This window comes from Pan troglodytes, chromosome 23, assembly GCF_028858775.2.
Source record: "Pan troglodytes isolate AG18354 chromosome 23, NHGRI_mPanTro3-v2.0_pri, whole genome shotgun sequence".
NCBI lineage: Eukaryota > Metazoa > Chordata > Mammalia > Primates > Hominidae > Pan > Pan troglodytes.
Genome location: NC_086016.1, coordinates 21,025,763 through 21,045,439, shown reverse-complemented (window position 1 = coordinate 21,045,439; position 19,677 = coordinate 21,025,763). Strand labels below are relative to the sequence as shown.

The following is a 19,677-nucleotide window of genomic DNA, read 5'->3' as shown; positions in this document are numbered from 1 at the left end:
ATGCGTATAGGTTCTGTAGTTTGCCTTGATGTCCATTTCTAGGTTTATTCCTCTGTTGTCTGATCATTGGAATGATTATGATTATGATTTCCTAAAATGTGTAGGGACAGCTTTTGTGGACTAACAGAGGATCTGTTTTGAAGAACGTTTCATGTGCTGATGAAAAAAGTATATTAATTTATCTAAAAATAGCACATAGAGAAACTCAAATAATATATATTTTGCAAAATAACCATAGTCTTCAAAACAAACAAAAAAACAAAAAAGAGACTGAGTAGCTACGTTTGACATTTTTGCAAAAGACAGGACACTTGAGTCCTCCTGTCTCCTTCTGCATTCCAACTATCTCAAAATCTTGTTAGGTTGAAATACACAAACAATACCCAGCCTCCCTCAAATTGGTCTGTGTAAAGGAAGGAGTTTGGGTTTGGTTTCTCTTGGTCAGTTGCACGGAGATGAAAGCACTGGGTCCTATGGAAAGTATGTCCCTCCCAGCCTGCCCTGGCCATCACCCCAGCTGCCTGGGCGTCCCAGGCACTTCTGTTCTGAGCAACCCTCCCCAACAGAGTTCCCAGGAGAAGAGCAGGAGGATGCTCAGATGCGAATCCCAAAGCTGTCACCTCCTGAGCCAGCTGCTGGGCCGGGAATCCTGCTCCCCTGCCGAGACCTCTTTGCTGGGCCAGAACCAGGTCTTGGAGAGAGTCCGGATAGCTCCTGGGGCTCCGGGCCAGGGAGAGAAGGGGTCATTACAATGCATGGACCATACAGTCCTCCAGCCCAGCAGCCTCAACCCTCAGCAGGAATCTTCAGCGATCCACAGGTGGATCTGCAGCCATTGTGCGCGCCTGTTCTTCCCGCGCGCCTCTCCCTCCAGTACCTCTTGTGTGCACTGCCCGCTCCCCACCAAGGCATTGCCAGCAGGTGCCTTGTGTGCATACCTGGCCATGCTAATCCCTTAAGGTCACCCTTCCCGCGCAGATCCGTGACTCGCACCATCTTTGCACGCACACCCACTCGCTCAGGTTGGAAAGATGCATTGCCCGTCAACAGGGGAAACTGCTCACATAGCCTTTGGCCAAGTTGGCAGCTAAGGCGGATGCTTAGAGCCCAGCTCTCAAGAGTTGAAGCATCCGACGGTTCCCCACTGCTCCCAGGAGTGGTTACCTGGGCACTCTGTGTCTGTCACCCCTGTCCCGGCCCCGGGGGCCAAGGGCCTGCCAGTAGGGCTCAGTTGCCTGGAGCCTGCTCATCCCATCCCCCAGTTCACTTTGTTTGTGGAATCTCCCTGTTGCCACTGCCCCTGGATGGAATGGCAGGGCCATCCTACAAGTACCCAGACACTTGGCATCAGTGGTGTGTCAAAACAACTCCAAGGGTTTTCCGTGGTCCTGCAAGCCCTGTGTTCCTTGCTGGCGATCCTGCCTTCAATTTGAATGCACAGGTACCACAGCAAGCCGGTGCTATGTGCTCCCAATTCCAGGATGTCTTGCAGCTAAGCCAGCGCACTGAGCACAAGGACTCTCTGTGGGGCCTAGGAGCAGGGAGTCACCCCTTTGGGGCCCACAACATCCAGTTGTGCCCTAGACTCCTGTCCAGAGAAGATCATGTTGAGGGCCCTCCTGAAGAGGGGGGCAGGGATGCCTGAGCAGGACAAGGACCCCAGAGTCCAAGAGAATCCTGATGATCAGAGAAGGGTTCCTGAGGGCACCGGGGATGCACAGTCTGCCTTTAGGCCCCCGTGGGACAATGGAGGCCTCTCTCCCTTTGTGCCCAGGCCTGGGCCTCTGCAGAGAGACCTCCATGCCCAGAGGTCAGAAGTCGGATATAACCAGAGATCCCAGACCTCCTGGATGAGCTCGTGCACCAAACAAAATGCCATCGTGAGCTCCTACAGTTCCATGGGAGGCTTCCTATCACCAAAGAGGAGGGGGCCAGCCTCATCCCACTGTCAGCTGCCCCTCAGGTCCTCAAAGACAGTGAGTGAGGACCGGCCTCAGGCTGTCTCTTGGGGTCTCACCCAGTGTGAAAAGGCAGCAGATGCAGTACCAGGGCAGACACTTGCCCCCAGGAATGGCTCCCCGACATCCCAGGCCTCTAGGCCCCATAGACGCAAGTTTCCTCTGCTGCCACTCAGGCAAGGGGAGCCTCTGATGCTGCCACCTCCCTTACAGCTGGGGTCCGGGGTCACTGCTGAAGACCTGGACCTGGAGAAGAAGGTGGCACTCTGGTGCAAAAGCGCACTGCGGGGTGAGGCCAAGGCCATCTGGGACTGCAGACCCTCACGGCCTTCCCACACTTTGTCCTCACTCGCAACAGGGACTTCTGTGGGGAAAAGCAAGAGAGATCAGATTGTTACTGTGTCTGTGTAGAAAGAAGTAGACACAGGAGACTCCATTTTGTTATGTACTAAGAAAAATTCTTCTGCCTTGAGATTCTGTTAATCTATAACCTTACCCCCAACCCCGTGCTCTCTGAAACATGTGCTGTGTCCACTCAGGGTTAAATGGATTAAGGGCGGTGCAAGATGTGCTTTGTTAAACAGATGCTTGAAGGCAGCATGCTCCTTAAGAGTCATCACCACTCCCTAATCTCAAGTACCCAAGGACACAAACACTGCGGAAGGCCGCAGGGACCTCTGCCTAGGAAAGCCAGGTATTGTCCAAGGTTTCTCCCCATGTGATAGTCTGAAATATGGCCTTGTGGGAAGGGAAAGACCTGACCATCCCCCAGCCCGACACCCGTAAAGGGTCTGTGCTGAGGAGGATTAGTAAAAGAGGAAGGCATGCCTCTTGCAGTTGAGACAAGAGGAAGGCATCTGTCTCCTGCCTGTCCCTGGGCAATGGAATGTCTCAGTATAAAACCCGATTGTATGTTCCATCTACTGAGATAGGGAAAAACCGCCTTAGGGCCGGAGGTGGGACATGCAGGCAGCAATACTGCTTTGTAAAGCATTGAGATGTTTATGTGTATGCATATCTAAAAGCACAGCACTTAATCCTTTACATTGTCTATGATGCAAAGACCTTTGTTCACGTGTTTGTCTGCTGACCCTCTCCCCACAATTGTCTTGTGACCCTGACACATCCCCCTCTGGGAGAAACACCCACAAATGATCAATAAATACTAAGGGAACTCAGAGGCTGGCGGGATCCTCCATATGCTGAACGCTGGTTCCCCGGGTCCCCTTATTTCTTTCTCTATACTTTGTCTCTGTGTCTTTTTCTTTCCTAAGTCTCTCGTTCCACCTTACGAGAAACACCCACAGGTGTGTAGGGGCAACCCACCCCTACAACTTCTTGTCTGCCTGTTGTATGTAAATCACCCAGCATGGATGCACAGCAGGAGAGACACAAGCCCCAAGACTATGTGGCTGTCTTTCTGGGCTCTGTCATCCGTCCCATTGATCTATGTGTCTAGTTTTATGCTAGGACCATGCTGTTTTGGTTACCATGCACTTGTCAAAAATTTTGTCATTCTAATTTGCAGTGAAATGGGATGCTTCTGGTTTTGTTGTTTTTGCTGAGGATGACTTTGGCTCTTTGAGCTCTTTTTTGGTTTCATATGAGTTTTACGATTTTCCAATTCTGTGAGAGATGACACTGGTATTTTGGTAGGGGTTGTATTGAATCTCTAGACTGCTCTGGGCAGTGTGGTCATTTTAATGCTATGAATTCCTTCCATGAGCATGAAATGACTGTCCATTTCTTTCCGTCCTCTTAAACTTTGTCATCAGTGTTTTGTAGTTTTCCTTGTAGAAATCGTTCACCTCCTTGGTAAAATTTCCTCTGTGGCATATCATTTTTCATTTTGTTGCTATTGTAAATGGGATTGCCTCCTTAATTTCTTTCCTAGACCATTATTGGTGTATAAAATGCTGCTGATTTTTGTACGTTGATTTTTGTATCCTGCAAATGACTGTATTAATTTATTTATCAAGTCTAGAGTTTTCTGGTGGAGGCTTTACATGTTTGTAAATCCAAGATCACATCTTCATCAGACAAGGATAATTTGATGTCCTCTTTTCCAGTGTGGGTGGCTTTTATTTTTTTCTCTTGCATATTTGTGTGATGTCTAATAAAAGTGGTGAGAACGGGCATCCTCGTCTTGTTCCTGTTTACAGAGGAAACGCTTTTCACTTTTCCCCATTCTGTAGTAGGTTAGCTATGGCTTTGTCGTATACAGCTTTTATTATTTCTAGGTTTTTTTTTTTTTGAGATGGATTCTGGCTCTTGTCACCCAGGCTGTAGTGCAATGGTGCAATCTCAGCTCACAGCAAACTCTGCCTCCCAGGTTCAAGTGATTCTCCTGCCTCAGCCTCCGGAGTAGCTGGGAGGCGCCCGCCACCACGCCCGGCTAATTTTTGTACTTTTGGTAGAGATGGGGTTTCACCATGTTGGCCAGGCCGGTCTCGAACTCCTGACCTCAGGTGATCCACTCACCTCAGCCTCCCAAAGTGCTGGGATTACACGCATGAGCCACTGGGCCCGGCCATTTTCAGGTATGTTTCTTCTATGCCTAGTTTGTTTGTTCCTTTTTTCAAGACATGGTCTCACTCTGTTTTTCATGCTGGAGTGCAGTGACACCATCATAGCTGTAGCTTTGAACTCATGGGCTCAAGCCACCTCAGCCTTTCAAGTAGCTGGGACTACAGGTGCATGTCACCAGAGCTGGCTAATTTTTATTTTTATTTTTTTGTAGAGATCTATTTTCCTCAGGTTGGTCTTGAACTGCTGACCTCAAGTGACCCTCCCAGCTCAGCCTCCCAAAAGCACTGGGTTGACTAGCATGAGCCGCCGCCTGGCCCAGAGTCACATTTTAACATCATATCCTCAGTGCCGGGCTCAAGTTTCGCCAGTGACTGAAAACCCTAAGGGAGAGTTTCTGATCAGGCCCAGCCCAGTCTGTGCATAGGAAGGGAATGGAAAAATGGCCTGTGGATGGTTCTTTTGGAGAACTGGCCAGACAAGCACTGAGATGCCGTTTCCTGGAATACAGGGCCATGTGATGTCCAGCCCAGCTGCCAGGTCCAGGGCTCTCGGCACCATCTAGTTTGGGAGTTCACCCAGAAGCAGCCTCGGTTGCCCAAAGCAGCTGGTCTCCCTTCCAATCTGGTCCCATTTGAGAGATGCAACTGGGCCGTCTTCCAGGAAACCATTTCAGTGCGTGCCTGTCTTTGTCCCCGCACTGGCTGGCCTCTGTGAACCATGAGAACTTGGGTTATGCGAGGCTCTGCCTGTCAGTTGAGCATCACGAAGCAGCTCTCTTCTGTTCCAGTGAGGCCGACCAGGCTCCAACACCCCTGCCACAGGTCTGACCATTCTCCCCCTCACCCAGAAGTGACCTCCAACCCCGATCCTGCTCCCTGTCTTCTGGCAGCTGCTCTGGGGAAGGGCATTTTGGCCTCAAGGGCTGAGCATGTCATTTTCTGTTTTCTGTTTATCTTTCCGGAGCTGTTAGGGACAGCCCATGCATTAGTCCATGTACTGCTTCTTTGGAAGGCAATCAGGGCTAAAAGTTCTTGTGAGATTTGTGTATGAAATCTGCCTTCACTACCTGGATAGGACCAGCACATGCTTCCACTGCACAACTCTGCAATCTTACTACATTTATTTATTTTTTATTTTATTTAATTTTTTTGAGATGGAGTCTCACTCTGTCACCCAGGCTGAAGTGCAGTGGCTCAATCTAGGCTCACTGCACCCTCCACGTCCTGGGTTCAAGCAATTCTCCTGTCTCAGCCTCCTGAGTAGCTGGGACTACAGACACATGCCATAATGCCCAGCTAATTTTTGTATTTTTAGTAGAGACGGGGTTTCACCATAGTAGTCAGGCTGGTCTCGAACTCCTGACTTCAGGTGATCCACCCGCCTCAGCCTCCCAAAGTGCTAGGATTACCGGCAACATTTACTTATTTAGAGACAGGGTCTTGCTCTGTCGCCCAGGCTGGAGTGCAGTGGTGCCATCTCAACTCACTGCAGCCTCTGCCTCCGGGGTTCAAAGGATTCTCATGCCTCAACCTCCCAAGTAACTGGGACTAGAGCCGGGCGCCACCACGCAGGGCGAATTTTTTTTTTTTTTTTTTTTTTTTTGTAGAGACAAGAGTTTGCCATGTTGGCCAGGCTGGTCTCGAACTCCTGACCTCAGGTGATCTGCCTGCCTCATCCTCTCAAAGTACTAGGGTTATAGCTCTGAACCACCATGCCTGGACTTTCAGTACATTTAAATGATGCGGTGGCTCATGCCTGTAATCCCAGCACTTTGGGAGGCCAAGGCAGGCGAATCACCTGAGGTCAGAAGTTCGACATCAGCCTGGCCAACATGGTGTTTTGGTTGTTTTTTTTTTTTCAAATTGGGGGGACAGGGGACCTGAATCTGTCCCATAAGACTCCAATGCCATTTACAATAAATACAGACAACAAAGGGTGATGGGCAAAAACGTCATGGGGATATTGTGATATAAAAATCCACATACTCAGAAACTCTATAGGTCACGTGACCAGCTTCCACAAAAATTAAACTGCAAGAATCGGGTTAAACCCATAGATTTAAAAAAGAAGATTTAAGAGACACATCAGCCAATTATATATGGACCTATGGGAGCCCTGATCCAAACATAAAAATAGATAGTAAATAAAACAAAAATATTTATAAGACTGTTAGAAATTTAAATACTCATTGAATAAGGTATGATTTAAGGAATGATTATCAATTATTTTAAGGACTGATAATGGTATTATGATTATATTTTTAAAAGAATCCTTCTCTTTCCAAGATAATAAAATATTTATGGATGAAATGATATGATGTCCGGAATCTGCTTCAAAATAATAAGAGGGGAGGGTGGGTATCACAGAGTTACAACTGGCTGTGAGCTGATAATGGTGATGAGTGTGATGAGCGTATTGGGCTGAAATATCAATCCATCTACTTTTGTATGTCTACAATTTCCTATAATGAGATGGAACACTGTAAACACCAATGCATCCTGCCTATTCAAACAAAAAAGCAGTTGAAGTCTCAGACTGAATGTCACCCATACCTGTGCTAATCTTGGATTTGTTCTCCACGGTGGTCATGGCAGGGGCAGATGCCGAAGGTGCTGCAGATGGGCAGGAGCTTTTCTTCCCTTTAGCACCATTAGTCACCGTTACCCCTCTGGCCATTCCAGCTAGAAGGTCATCACTGCTCTTGGTCTAGAAGCAACAGAAAATGAAAACAAATTTAGTAGATCAAGCAAGATTAGATATTTTGAGACTCAACAAAGCTCATGACTTTTATACTGAGTTCAAGAGCCCTATTACCAAAACTTTCTGACGGGTAGTAAGCAGCACACCATACTGCGCTACAGAAATAGAACTTTACAGGTTTATAAACAATCACGTACTTCTTTTTTTTTTTTTTTATGTAGAGTCTGGCTCTGTTGCCCAGGCTGGAGTGCAGTGGCACAATCTCGGCTCACTGCAACCTCCGCCTCCCCAGTTCATGCGATTCTTCTGCCTCAGCCTCCCAAGTAGCTGGGACTACAGACATGCATCACCACACCCAGCTAATTTTTGAATTTTTTTTAGTGGAGACGGGGTTTCACCATATTGGCCAGGCTGGTCTCAAACTCCTGACCTTGTGATCCGGCCACCTCGGCCTCCCAAAGTGCTGGGATTACAGGCGTGAGCCACTGCGCCTGGCCAAATCATGTACTTCTTTTTAAAACAATAAAATCATATATGTAATCAAAGACTTTATGGAAGCCTGAGATGTGTCCACATATGCCAGATTCAGATGATGGGGGATAGCACATGATATCTTGGGAAAATCCTATAATGCCACAGGAAGTGTCATCTTGCAATTTCCAGAAAGAAATATCATTGAGAGTCAAATAATCTTCATTGCTCTAAAGTGATTCCATCATGAGGCCAGTATCTAAAAGAATTTATTCTGGGCCGGGCGTGGTGGCTCACACTTGTAATCCCAGCAGTTTGGGAGGCCGAGGTGGGTGGATCATGAGATCAGGAGATCGAGACCATCCTGGCTAACATGGTGAAACCCTGTCTCTACTAAAAATACAAAAAATTAGTTGGAAGTGGTGGCGGGTGCCTGTAGTCCCAGCTCTTAGGGAGGCTGAGGCAGGAGAATGGCATGAACCCGGGAGGTGGAGCTTGCAGTGAGCCAAGCTCACGCCACTGCACTCCAGCCTGGGTGACAGAGTGAGACTCTGTCACAAAAAAAAAAAAAAAAGAAAAAAAGAATTTTTTCTGAAATTTATGTTTTTTACCTTATAATTCTGTAGTAGTCAAATTTTAGTCACCATTGAAAGGAGGTATTTTCTAAAACATGCATAATATATTAATAAAAAACTAGAGACTTTACAGTTTGAGCAAGGGTTATGCTGTCTAAATGATCATATTACTTGATAAAGACCATTTGCAATATTTATATTTTATAAAGACAATGTTTAAAATATGAGCTTTAAAAAAACACTATGGATAATAAATTGGCTGTAAATTTATTATTCTAAAAAGTAGTGAAGAAATGTTTTCACTTCCTCTAGAAATGAAGGGAACACAGAGGAGTTAAAGATCTGTGGGGAAAAAAAAGAAAAACTAGTTTTTATCAAAAGAACCCAAAAGTTTTGTCTCTTTGGCATGAGTTAGCCAACCGATTTACACTATCTCCTATCTGGAACCATGCCCTCTCTCAGATAATTTTACTGAATTTATTTGTACAAATCAAAGTAGTTTATAAGTAACTAATCTCTAAAGTCTCTTCCAGTTCTAAATGTCAGTGACTCCATGTGGAGTGTATTTCTGTTATTCAATTATGAAAGTTCTAATACAGTACCATTAGGTTACGAACAGGCAGAAAAGGCTGGGCACAGTGGCTCATGCCTGTAATCTTAGCATTTTGGGAGGCCGAGGTGCATCACTTGAGCCCAGTTCAACACCATCATGGGCAACATAAGGAGAATCTGTCTGTACAAAGAATTTAAAAATTTAGCTGGGCAAAGTGGCACATGTCTGTAGTCCTAGCTATTGGGAAGGTTGAAATGAGAGGATCGCATGAGCCAAGGAGGTCAAAGCTGCACTGAGCCGTGATCACGCCACTGTACTCCAGCCTAGGCAACAGAGTGAGACCCTGTCCCCACCTGCCCCCCCCCAAAAAAAAGAGGCAGAAAAAAGGAGCAATATTTTCAATGAATTAAACAGAATTCAACTCTGGTGATTTATGATTTAGGGCTGTCACATTATGAAATCTAGAATACATAAAAAGAGAGAGAGACACTGCACTAATTTCATTAATTTCAAGGACTGTTCATATTCTTTTTTTTTTTTTTTGAGACAGAGTTTCGCTCTTGTCGCCCAGGCTGAAGTGCAGTGGCGCAATCTCGGCTCACTGCAACCTCCACCTCCCAGGTTCAAGCTATTTTCCTGCCTCAGCCTCCTGAGTAGCTGGGATTACAGGCGTGCACCACCACGCCCAGCTAAATTTTGTATTTTTAGTAGAGATGGGGTTTCACCATGTTGGTCAGTCTGGTCTCAAACTCCTGACCTCAGGTGACCCACCCACCTCGGCCTCCCAAAGTGCTTGGGATTACAGGCATGAGCCACTGCGCTTAGCCCTTTTTCTTTCTTTCTTTCTTTTTTTTTTTTTTTTGAGACAAAGTCTCACTCTATCACTGAGGCTGGAGTGCAGTGGCATGATCTTGGCTCACCACAATCTCCCCCTCCTGGGTTCAAGCGATTCTTCCATCTCAACCTCCTGAGTAGCTGGACTACAGGCGTGTGCCACCATGCCCAGCTAACTTTTGTATTTTTAGTAGAGATAGGGTATCGCCATGTTGGTCAGGCTGGTCTCAAACTCCTGGCCTCAAGCGATCCGCCTGCTTTGGCCTCCCAAACTGCTGGGATTACAGGTGTGAGCTACCACACCTGGCCTGTTCATATTCTTTAAGACTTGTTTCTGTTCACAAAAACTGGCCATCAACTATGATGCCAAAAAGTCACACAATGAAAGTCATACCACTTGCCTGCCAATTTGTCTGTCCTCTATTAGCCAGTAAATAAACTCAACATATTCTTATATTTTCAATCTTCTTTTATATCCTGCTAATAAAAGTAAAATTGTCTTTGAACTAATCTTTCTTCCTCCGTAAGTTAAATATTCTTTCATTTGATAATAATTACATTGAAAACCACCCTCCATTGTCATGTCAACGTGGATTACTCATCATACTTCTCTGGTTACAATTTGCCTTTGGGTAATGACAAAGTTAAATATACACAAGGGCACCAAATCACAAACTTTGCACTTATAATAATTAAGACAATACAGCACTGGCACAAGAATAAACTAGTAAAACAGTCTCTAAAGAAGCTGCATATTTATAGACACATGATTTATAACCAAAGCAGCAATGCAGAAAACAAGAGTCTTCCAGCAAATAGTGCTAGGTCAAGTGTATACACAAAAGGGGCAAAGATAAATGCTGAGACCTATTTCACACCATATCAAATATAAAGTCCAGGGTTTTCTAACTACGATTTAAAATCTGAAATTGTAAAACAAAGACTTGATCGATGTGACTACATAAAAATTAAAATCTTAAAAATAAAAAATCCTTTTAATTAAAAAAAGTGAAAATGTTATTGCATGACGAAAAAACCATCATAAAAAGAATTTAAAAACATAAAAAACTGGGAAAGTATATTTGCAATATCTCACAAATAAATGCTTAAGGTCCCTAATACATCCAAAGTGGTTTAAAATTGAAGGGAAAAAGACCAAAAAAGACAGAAAAATGAGCAAAATGAATGAATCACACAATCAATTTACACACACACACACACACACAAATACAGAAAATGATGATCAACCTAACTCATAATGAGAGAAATGCAAATTAATCAGCACTTGTCACTTATCAGGGTGCACACCTGTAATCCCAGCACTTTGGGAGGTGGAGGCGGGCGGATCGCAAGGACAGGAGATCGAGACCAGCCTGGCCAATATGGTGAAACCCTGTCTCTACTAAAAAAAATACAAAAATTAACTGGGTGTGGTGGTGCATGTCTGTAATCCCAGCTACTTGGGAGGCTGAGGCCTGAGAATCGCTTGAACCCGGGAGGCGGAGGTTACAGTGAGCTGAGATCGCGCCATTGCACTCCAGCCTGGGTGACAAGAGCGAAACTCTGTCTCAAAAAAAAAAAAATCATTCAGCCATAGAAAGGTGTGAAGTACTAACACATGCCTCATGGAAGAACCTAAAAAATATGATACCTGAAAGACGCCAGTGACAAAAGACCACAAATGATTCCTGTTACATGAAATGTCTGGGACAAGCAAACCTATGGTGGCTGCCTAGGGCTGTGAGGTGGTGAGAATATCCTAAAATTTATTGTGATGATGGTTACACAACTCTGTGCATATATTAAAAACCACTGAACTGTCCAACTTGGTGAATTGTATGGTATGCAAGTTATAAAAAAAAAATAACACAACTAAATCCTAGAAACTCAACTTTCAGGAGATAATTGTATAAGGTATCTGTGGTAGCCCCATAAGCTATTGATGTCTTAATCTCTGGAACCTCTGAACATGTTCACTTACATGGCAAGAGAGTTTGCAGATGTGATTAAGAATTTTAAGGACAGGAAGATGATCCTGAATTGTCCAGGTGGACCCAATCAAATCACACAAGGCCTTAAAAGCAGGTAACCTATGGTCAGAGTGATGCAATGTGACAACTTGACCAGCTGTTGGCTTTGAAGATGGAGGAAGGGGCCACAAGCCAAAAAACATGGCTGCCTCTATAAGCTGGAAAAGGCAAGGAAACAGATTCTCCCCTAAAGCCTTGAGAAAAGAACACAGCTCTGCTGACACCTTGATTTTAGTCCAGTAAGAGCCATGCTGGACTTCTAACCAACACAACTCTAAGCTGAAAAATATGTGTTGTTTTAGCCACTACATTTGTAGTAATTTCAATAGTAACAGAAAACGAATACACTATACTATAAATAATTTGTTTTATATAGAAAAGAAAATGAATCTAATGGATCTTAATAAATCATCTGGAATAAATGAAGAAGAGTAAAATATCAGAAACATGTGACATAAAAACCTCAGAACCACAGACAATTGGGGCAACAACATTCCTGAAAATACCAAAAATATTTTTTATTAATTTTTGCTGAAGTATAATATACATGAAGTACCCAAATGATAAGTACAGCTAAAAGCATTTTCACAAAGTGAATACACCATGTAGCCGCCTCCCCCAAATCAAGATACAGAATGTAATCAGAATCCCAGAAAGCCTCCCTCAATTCCCCTAAAGATAACCACTATTCTGACATATTATAATAGATTAATTCCCACCACTGTTTTGGCTTCATTTAAATGGAATCATAGTTCAGACTCCCGTGCATCTGGCTGCTTCTGCTCAATATCATGCGTGTGAGATTCATCCACGCTGCTGCATGTTGCAACAGTTTGTTCTTTTTTTTGCTTGTTTTGTATACCTTATATATCACAATTCATTTGTCCATTCATGTCTTGATGATTATTTGGGTTGTTTCCAGCTTTTGACTCTTAAGGAGACTATTCAACTTCAGCAGATAGTGCCAATGTTTTCCAAACTGGCGAGAACAGTTTAGAGCCCTGTCAGCAGGGTGCAAGTGTTCTTGTTTCTCTGCTTCCTTGCCAACACTTGGTATTATGAGCTTTTAAAATGAGGTATTCTGTGTCTAATCTGCTGCAGGCACAGCAAAGCCTGGCTATAATTTTTATTTATTTATTTTTGACACAGAGTCTTGCTCTGTCGCCCATTTTGGAGTACAACGGTGCAGTCTCAGCTCACTGCAACGTCCGCCTCCTGGGTTCAAGCAATTCTCCTGCCTCAGCCTCCCAAGTAGCTGGGACTACAGGCACATGCCACCACACCTGGCTAATTTTTGTATTTGTAGTAGAGACAGGGTTTCACTATGTTGGCCAGGCTGGTCTCAAACTCCTGATCTTGTGATCCGCCCGCCTCGGCCTCCCAAAGTGCTGGGATTACAGGCGTGAGCCACTGTGCCTGGCCACTGTACTTTATTTTTTACATGCTAATAAAAATTAGATCCTGAAATTTTTTTCACTTGCTATTAATTCTCATATTTTACATGCATCTTTGTTAGTATTTCCTACATCATAATCATGTCTGCAAATAGAATTTTATTTCTTTCTTTCCAAGTATTATACTTCTTATCTCTCTTTCTGCCTTTCTGCCCTGACTAGAACTTTATTTTTTAATTTTTTGTAGAGATGGGCATCTAACTATGTTGCCCGGGTGAGTCTTGAACTCTTGGCCTCAAGAGATCCTCCTGCCTCAGTCTCCCAGTAGAGCTTTACATACAACACTGAATAGAAGTGATGAGAGCAGGGTCTTGTCTCTTTCCTCATCTCTGGAAGAAAGCTTTCAATAAGTCACCATTAAGCTTAATGTCCACTATAAATATTATTTTGTGTAGATGCCCTTTATCATTTTTTAAAAGTCCCTTTATTCCCAGTTTGTTAGAAATTTGTTCTGTGGGGTTTTTTTTGGAAACTAATAAACAGGTGTTGAATTTTATCAAATGCTTTTGTTCATCACTTTGATTAGATCACATTTTTCCCTCCACTTTGAGAACTTACTCTGAAGGACTTTAATTCATTGAAATTTTTTGAGAGTGCATGTGGCCAATTCTGATGAATATACTGTGGCCAATTAAAAGGAATGTGCAGGCCAGGCGCGGTGGCCCACACCTGTAATCCCAGCACTTTGGGAGGCCGAGGCGGGTGGATCACCTGAGGTCGGGAGTTTGAGACCAGCCTGACCAGCATGGAGAAACCCCGTCTCTACTGAAAATACAAAATTAGCCAAGCATGGTGGCGCATGCCTGTAATCCCAGCTACTCGGGAGGCTGAGGCAGGAGAATCGCTTGAATCCGGGAGGCAGAGGTTGTGGTGAGTCGAGATCACGCCACTACCCTCCAGTCTGGGTGACAGAGCGGGACTCCATCACACACACACAAACACACACACACACACACACACACAAAGGGAATGTGCAATTTGCTGTTGTCTGGTGCAGTGTTTTATGGATCAGTCAGGACAAAGTAGTTAATAGCATTACTTACACGTTCTGTAGCTCTACTAAATTTCATTTGCTTTTTCTATTCGTTAACGAGAGGAATGTGTTAAAATTTCCAAATATGCCTATTTCGCCTTTTAGTTCTATCAGTTTCCCTTTATATTCTCTGGGGCTGCGTTACTAGATACATATGAATTTATGATGTGCTCTCAGTGCCTCTAAAGTCTTACTGGGCAGCGTGAAGTCTTTCCACGTTGTTTTCTAAGGGTGCCTTGGCTATTGTTATTGTTCTAATCCTTTATCATTACGGACAATCTCAATCTCTAGTAATATTTCTTTCTGAGAAATGATGCTTTGAAATTAGTATAGCTCTTCCAGCAGTCCTTTGGTTAGTGCTCACATAGCACATCTTTTCCAACTCTTTTACTTCCAGTCTTTCTATTTAAAGTGGGTCTTTTGAACAAAATTATGGTTGGGTCTATTGTTTTTAATCTGAAAATCTTTGTCTTTTAACTGGAATATGCAGCCTATTTACCTATAATGTGATTTTTACATATATGGATTTACATCTATTACTGTACCCTTAGTTCTTTGTTCCTTTTCTCTCCTTTCCTGCCTTATTTTGGATTAATCAAGTATTAATATTCCATTTCTCTTCTGTTAGCCTCTTATTTTCCATTCTTTTATTACTTTGTTAACAATATGTGATTTTAAATATTATAGTAGCCACATTGAAAAAGTTAAAAATATATATTAATGTATCTTATTTAATCAAACATATTAAAAATATGATCATTTCAGCCAGGCGCAGTGGCTCACACCTGTAATCCCAGCACTTTGGGAGGCCAGGGCGGGTGGATCACGAGGTCAGGAGATCGAGACCATCCTGGCTAACACGGTGGAACCCCCGTCTCTACTAAAAATACAAAAAAAATTAGCCGGGGGTGGTGGCACGCACCTGTAGTCCCAGCTACTCGGGAGGCTGAGGCAGGAGAATGGCGTGAACCCGGGAGGTGGAGCCTGCCGTGATGCGCCACTGCACTCCAGCCTGGGTGACGGAGCGAGACTCTGTCTCAAAAAAAAAAAAAGATCATTTCAACATGTAATCAGTATTTTTTAAATGAGGCATTTTACATTCTATTTTTCTATATGAAATCTTCTAAGTGTTCAAAATCTGGTGTTTATTTATAATCACAGCACATCTCAATTCAGAATAGCCACATTTGAGTTCTCAGTAACTCCGTGCAATGAATGTCAACTGTAGCAGCGTCTAGGACTAGAGATTTACAATGTGCAGCCCTTCACTTACTCAGAGTCTACGACAAATTAATTTCCTAACCTTCTGAACAATTCAAAGACCTTGCAACACCTTAATTATATTTACTGCCCCCTCCTAACTTTTGAACCATTTTATCTTAAACTTTAAAACTACATGTATCTTTAAATAAGACATTTTTATTACACTGCAGTCAATTTCATATATATTTACCTTCATATTTACTCTTCCACTGTTCTTTATTCCTTCTTGAAATTTTGTTTCCCTTTGGGATTATTTTCTTTCTGCGACGAGAACTTCCTTTTTCTTTCAGAATGGGCCTGCTGGTGACAAATCCTCTTTTTGTTATCTATTGAGAAATCGGCTGCCAATCTTATTATTCCTCTTAACCTAGTATCTTTTTTCTCTAGCAATTAAAGATTTTTTTCACTGTTCTTGACTTTTAGCACTTATGACACTCCTAGCCCTCTCTTTTCTCTTAGTATAACCCAACTGTATGTGTCTTAACCCCTCTATTATGTCCCGTGTCTCCACTACACTATATTTTTTTCATCGTTTCATTTCTCGGTGCTTCACTGTAGATATTTCTGACTGATCAGTCCTCTAATTCACAAATCTTTTCCGTGTTGAGTGGTTGTGAAACACATGCTTGGGAGTTCGTAACTCAAGCTAATGTATTTTTAGTCCTAAAATTTTCATTTGGCCAGGCGCCATGGCTCACGCCTATAATCCCAGCACTTTGGGAGGATCACCTGAGGTCAGGAGTTCGAGACCAGCCTGGCCAACATGACGAAACCCCGTCTCTACTAAAAGTACAAAAAAAAAAAAAATTAGCTGGGCCTGGTGGCAGGTGCCTGTAATCCCAGCTACTCAGGAGCCTGAGGTAGGAGAATCGCTTGAACCTGGGAGGCGGAGGTTGCAGCGAGCCAAGATTGCACCATTGTACTCCAGCCTGGGTGACAAGAGTGAAACTCCATCTCAAAAAATAAAAAATAAAATAAAATAATAAAATAAAATGTTCATTTGATTCTATTTTATAGATTCCAGTTCTCTGGTAAAACTCTCTATCTCTTCATCTGTTTCCTTAAACTCATAAATCGGTTATTTTAAAAGCCTATCTAAGAGTTCCAATATCTGGATCACCTCAAGTTCTTTCTCTGTTACTCATTCTTTCTCTTGCTTTTCATTCACTTGATCTTGCTTATTGGCATGCCTGGTATTTAATTAACTAATTAATTATAGAGACAGGGTCTCACTATGTTGGGCACGTTGGTCTTGAACTCTTGGCCTCCAATAATCCTACCACCTTGGCCTCCCAAAGTGCTAGGATTACAGGCATGAGCCACTGCGCCTGGCCATGCCTGGTATTTTGATGGAATGTAGGATAGTATGTTCCAAGAGTATAGGGGCTAAGTTTCTTCTGGCAGGTAACTAGAATAAGAGCTGATCACCCTGATCCAATCAAAGTTTTGAAGCTGGATTTCAAGCTGATAACTTCTGGTCAACCTTTATTTGTAGGTCATAATTCTTTTGAGGTCTCAGCCGAAGGCCTGGAGTATTTCCCATTGCCATTCCTCTTTGGCTGGCCTTGAAATCTAATTTTTTGTCTACCTACTCCTGTGAGAACAAAAACTGTGCTTACGTTTTTTAGGCTTGGGTAATAGCTTTCTACTGAATTTCTCCTTCTGACTTTGAAAAATACCTTAACAGCAAAAGCTAAGTCAAATGTTGAGTTTACTACCCTCTTTCTCTCTCTCTATTTTCCCAAAGAGATAGGGTCTCACTGTGTTGCCCAGGCTGGAGTGCAGTGGTGTGATCAAAGCTCACTGTAATCTTGAACTGTTAGGCTCAAGCAATCCTCCTGCCTCAGCCTCCTGAGTAGCTGGGACTAGAGGCATGTGCCACCGTGTTGACTGAGTTCATTACTCTTGAGGTTGTCTTCTTCCTAGGATCTTGGACCCTCAAATCTTGGCTGCCTTAGAATCCCTCAATTCAAGTTTTACTCCCACTACTCAGTGGTTATGAAACAAACTCTGGACCACTGCTTTGTCTGGTCTCCACCCCATGTGTAGAGTTAGCCACCACCCTAAGGGAAAAAAGCATGGGTACATATGGGCTCAACTCAATAGGATTTTTCTCTACAATTTTGGCTCCTGCCAAATTTGACCTGGCTGCCTTGGTTAGTCCCCAGTGCCATCAAAGATATTTGTTTTTGTATTTTAAACAGTTTTTACAGTAGTCTCATCAGAGATTTGGTCTGATACTCTGTTATAACCATAAACAAAAGTTTTACTTTACTGAGTTTTAATTACTGATGTATTTTTTACTGACTAGTCTGTAAACTTCCTGAGAATAGAAACTATTTTTATTCCCTAACTTCTATTTAAACACTCAGCACACTACCTGACACAGAGGTTACTAGTTGACAAATTATTAACTTTTATATTAGGAAAAAAAGCTTAGAATGCAAGCAAAGCATAACACATAAATATATGCCTGCTAAACCATTCCAGCCCATTAATTCTTTTGATTCCACTCATCTCCAGCAAGAAACAGCCAATCTTTTCTTCTGTGGCCCACACATTCATGAAGTACATCCCCCAATAAAGCTGCATTCTCAATGTCAATCTGAGATTAAATGACCTCGGGCAGCACTAAAATCTTCTGTTCATTTATTAAAAGTATTTTGTACTAGATTAAGTGGTTTCATTATTCTTCAGATTTAACCAATCCATTTCTAAGTCTAGCATTTCATCAAAAAACAATGAGATTTTTCATTCAAAATAAAGCTCTCTCAATTGAACCTTTAGAGGCATCTTGATTGCATTCGGTTAGGGTTTTCCAGAGCAAGAAAACAATAACACAACTAAAGCTCATAGACAGAAAAATCTAAAACCAAAGAAAAGTTTACTGAATGTATAAACATCTTCTCTATTCCGGTTGGTTATTCTTGTATTACCAATCTAGTACCATCAATCCCTAAAGACAACAGTTAAAAAAATTAAAAATGGTTGTCTCTGGACAGCGAAATTTTAGAGATAAGGAAATGGGAACTCGATTACCCCTTCTCATGATAAGCACTTAAAAATTATTACAGTTAGCTGCATATTTAAATTAAAAACATAATTGTGTATAAACAGAGGCACTGATTTTTTAAAAATAGAAAAAAAGGAAGATGCAACCCTTAAAGCAATAGTACTGAAAGCTGGTTACATAATGCCCTGGACTCACAAGACAGCCTTGAGGCAGCCATTTATCCTTGTGGGGGTTTCAGTCCCAGATCTGTAAACCCGATAATAAACCAGAATGCCAAGATGTTTTCAACACAAATATTCTACTATTCTAAAGCTTCAATGTATGATAAATGGCAGGGCACAAGTTAAAAGAGAACAATGTATTTGTTAAATAAAAGCTAAACTCATAAGGGCTTGTTTTGTAATGGATACTTAATGAAATACAGTGATCGTCAGCACAGTAATTTTAGGGTGACTCTTAAGAGAGTTAACGAAAGATGATATGGGTATTAGGGAATCTACCTCCGTTGATTAGGCGGCTTCTCCATAAAGCAGGCACGTTCCGAGCATTAATGATCCATCTGGGGCCTCTGAGAGCAGTATGTGCTAAGTGTCACGTAACAGCTTCTGCTCTCATAAACTAGTCAAGTGTCACAACCTGCTCTTTCCTGCAGACCGTGAGTAGTCAGAGACCAAAGGACTGAACCAAAACTGCTGGCTCCAAAGGGTGGGCATGATAATCCACTTATAGCTAGAAAGGCAAAGGGCACTGGCACTTCTCATACGATTCTTGACAAATTAAGAACACTATTAGATATGGCTTTCAGTTTTAAAAGATTATGCATTTCAGACCAGGTGCAGTGGCTCACGCCTGTAATCCCAGCACTTTGGGAGGCTGAGGCAGGCGGATCACTTGAGGTCAGGAGTTTGAGACCAGCCTGGCCAACATGGAGAAACCCCTTCTCTACTAAAAATACAAAAATTAGCCAGGCATGATGGTAGGTACCTGTAATCCCAGTTACTCTGGAGGCTGAGGCAGGAGAATCACTTGAAACTGGGAGGGAGGTGGAGGCTGCAGTGAGCCGAGATTGCACCATTGCACTCCAGCCTGGGTGACAGTGAGACTCCGTCTCAAAAAAGAAAAGATTATGCATTTCAGACTGTCCAATTTTAACTTACAGATCTTGAAATAAAAGAACCAGTATCCTCTTTGCTTCTAAAGGGAAGGAACAGATATCTATGGAACTTAGATATCTGTCTCACAGGAAACAAAAGCCAACCGCCTC

General features: G+C 42.9%; 1 protein-coding gene across 1 annotated transcript; it reads left to right on the top strand.

The window, feature by feature from the left end:
• Window positions 1-598: 598 nt before the first annotated feature.
• On the top strand, window positions 599-3,200 carry LOC129138483 (uncharacterized). Its single transcript, XM_054675725.1, is given in 2 exon segments — window positions 599-1,582; window positions 1,584-3,200. Coding segments are annotated over 2 exon segments (1,770 nt in total). The 3' UTR covers window positions 2,370-3,200.
• Window positions 3,201-19,677: the final 16,477 nt, after the last annotated feature.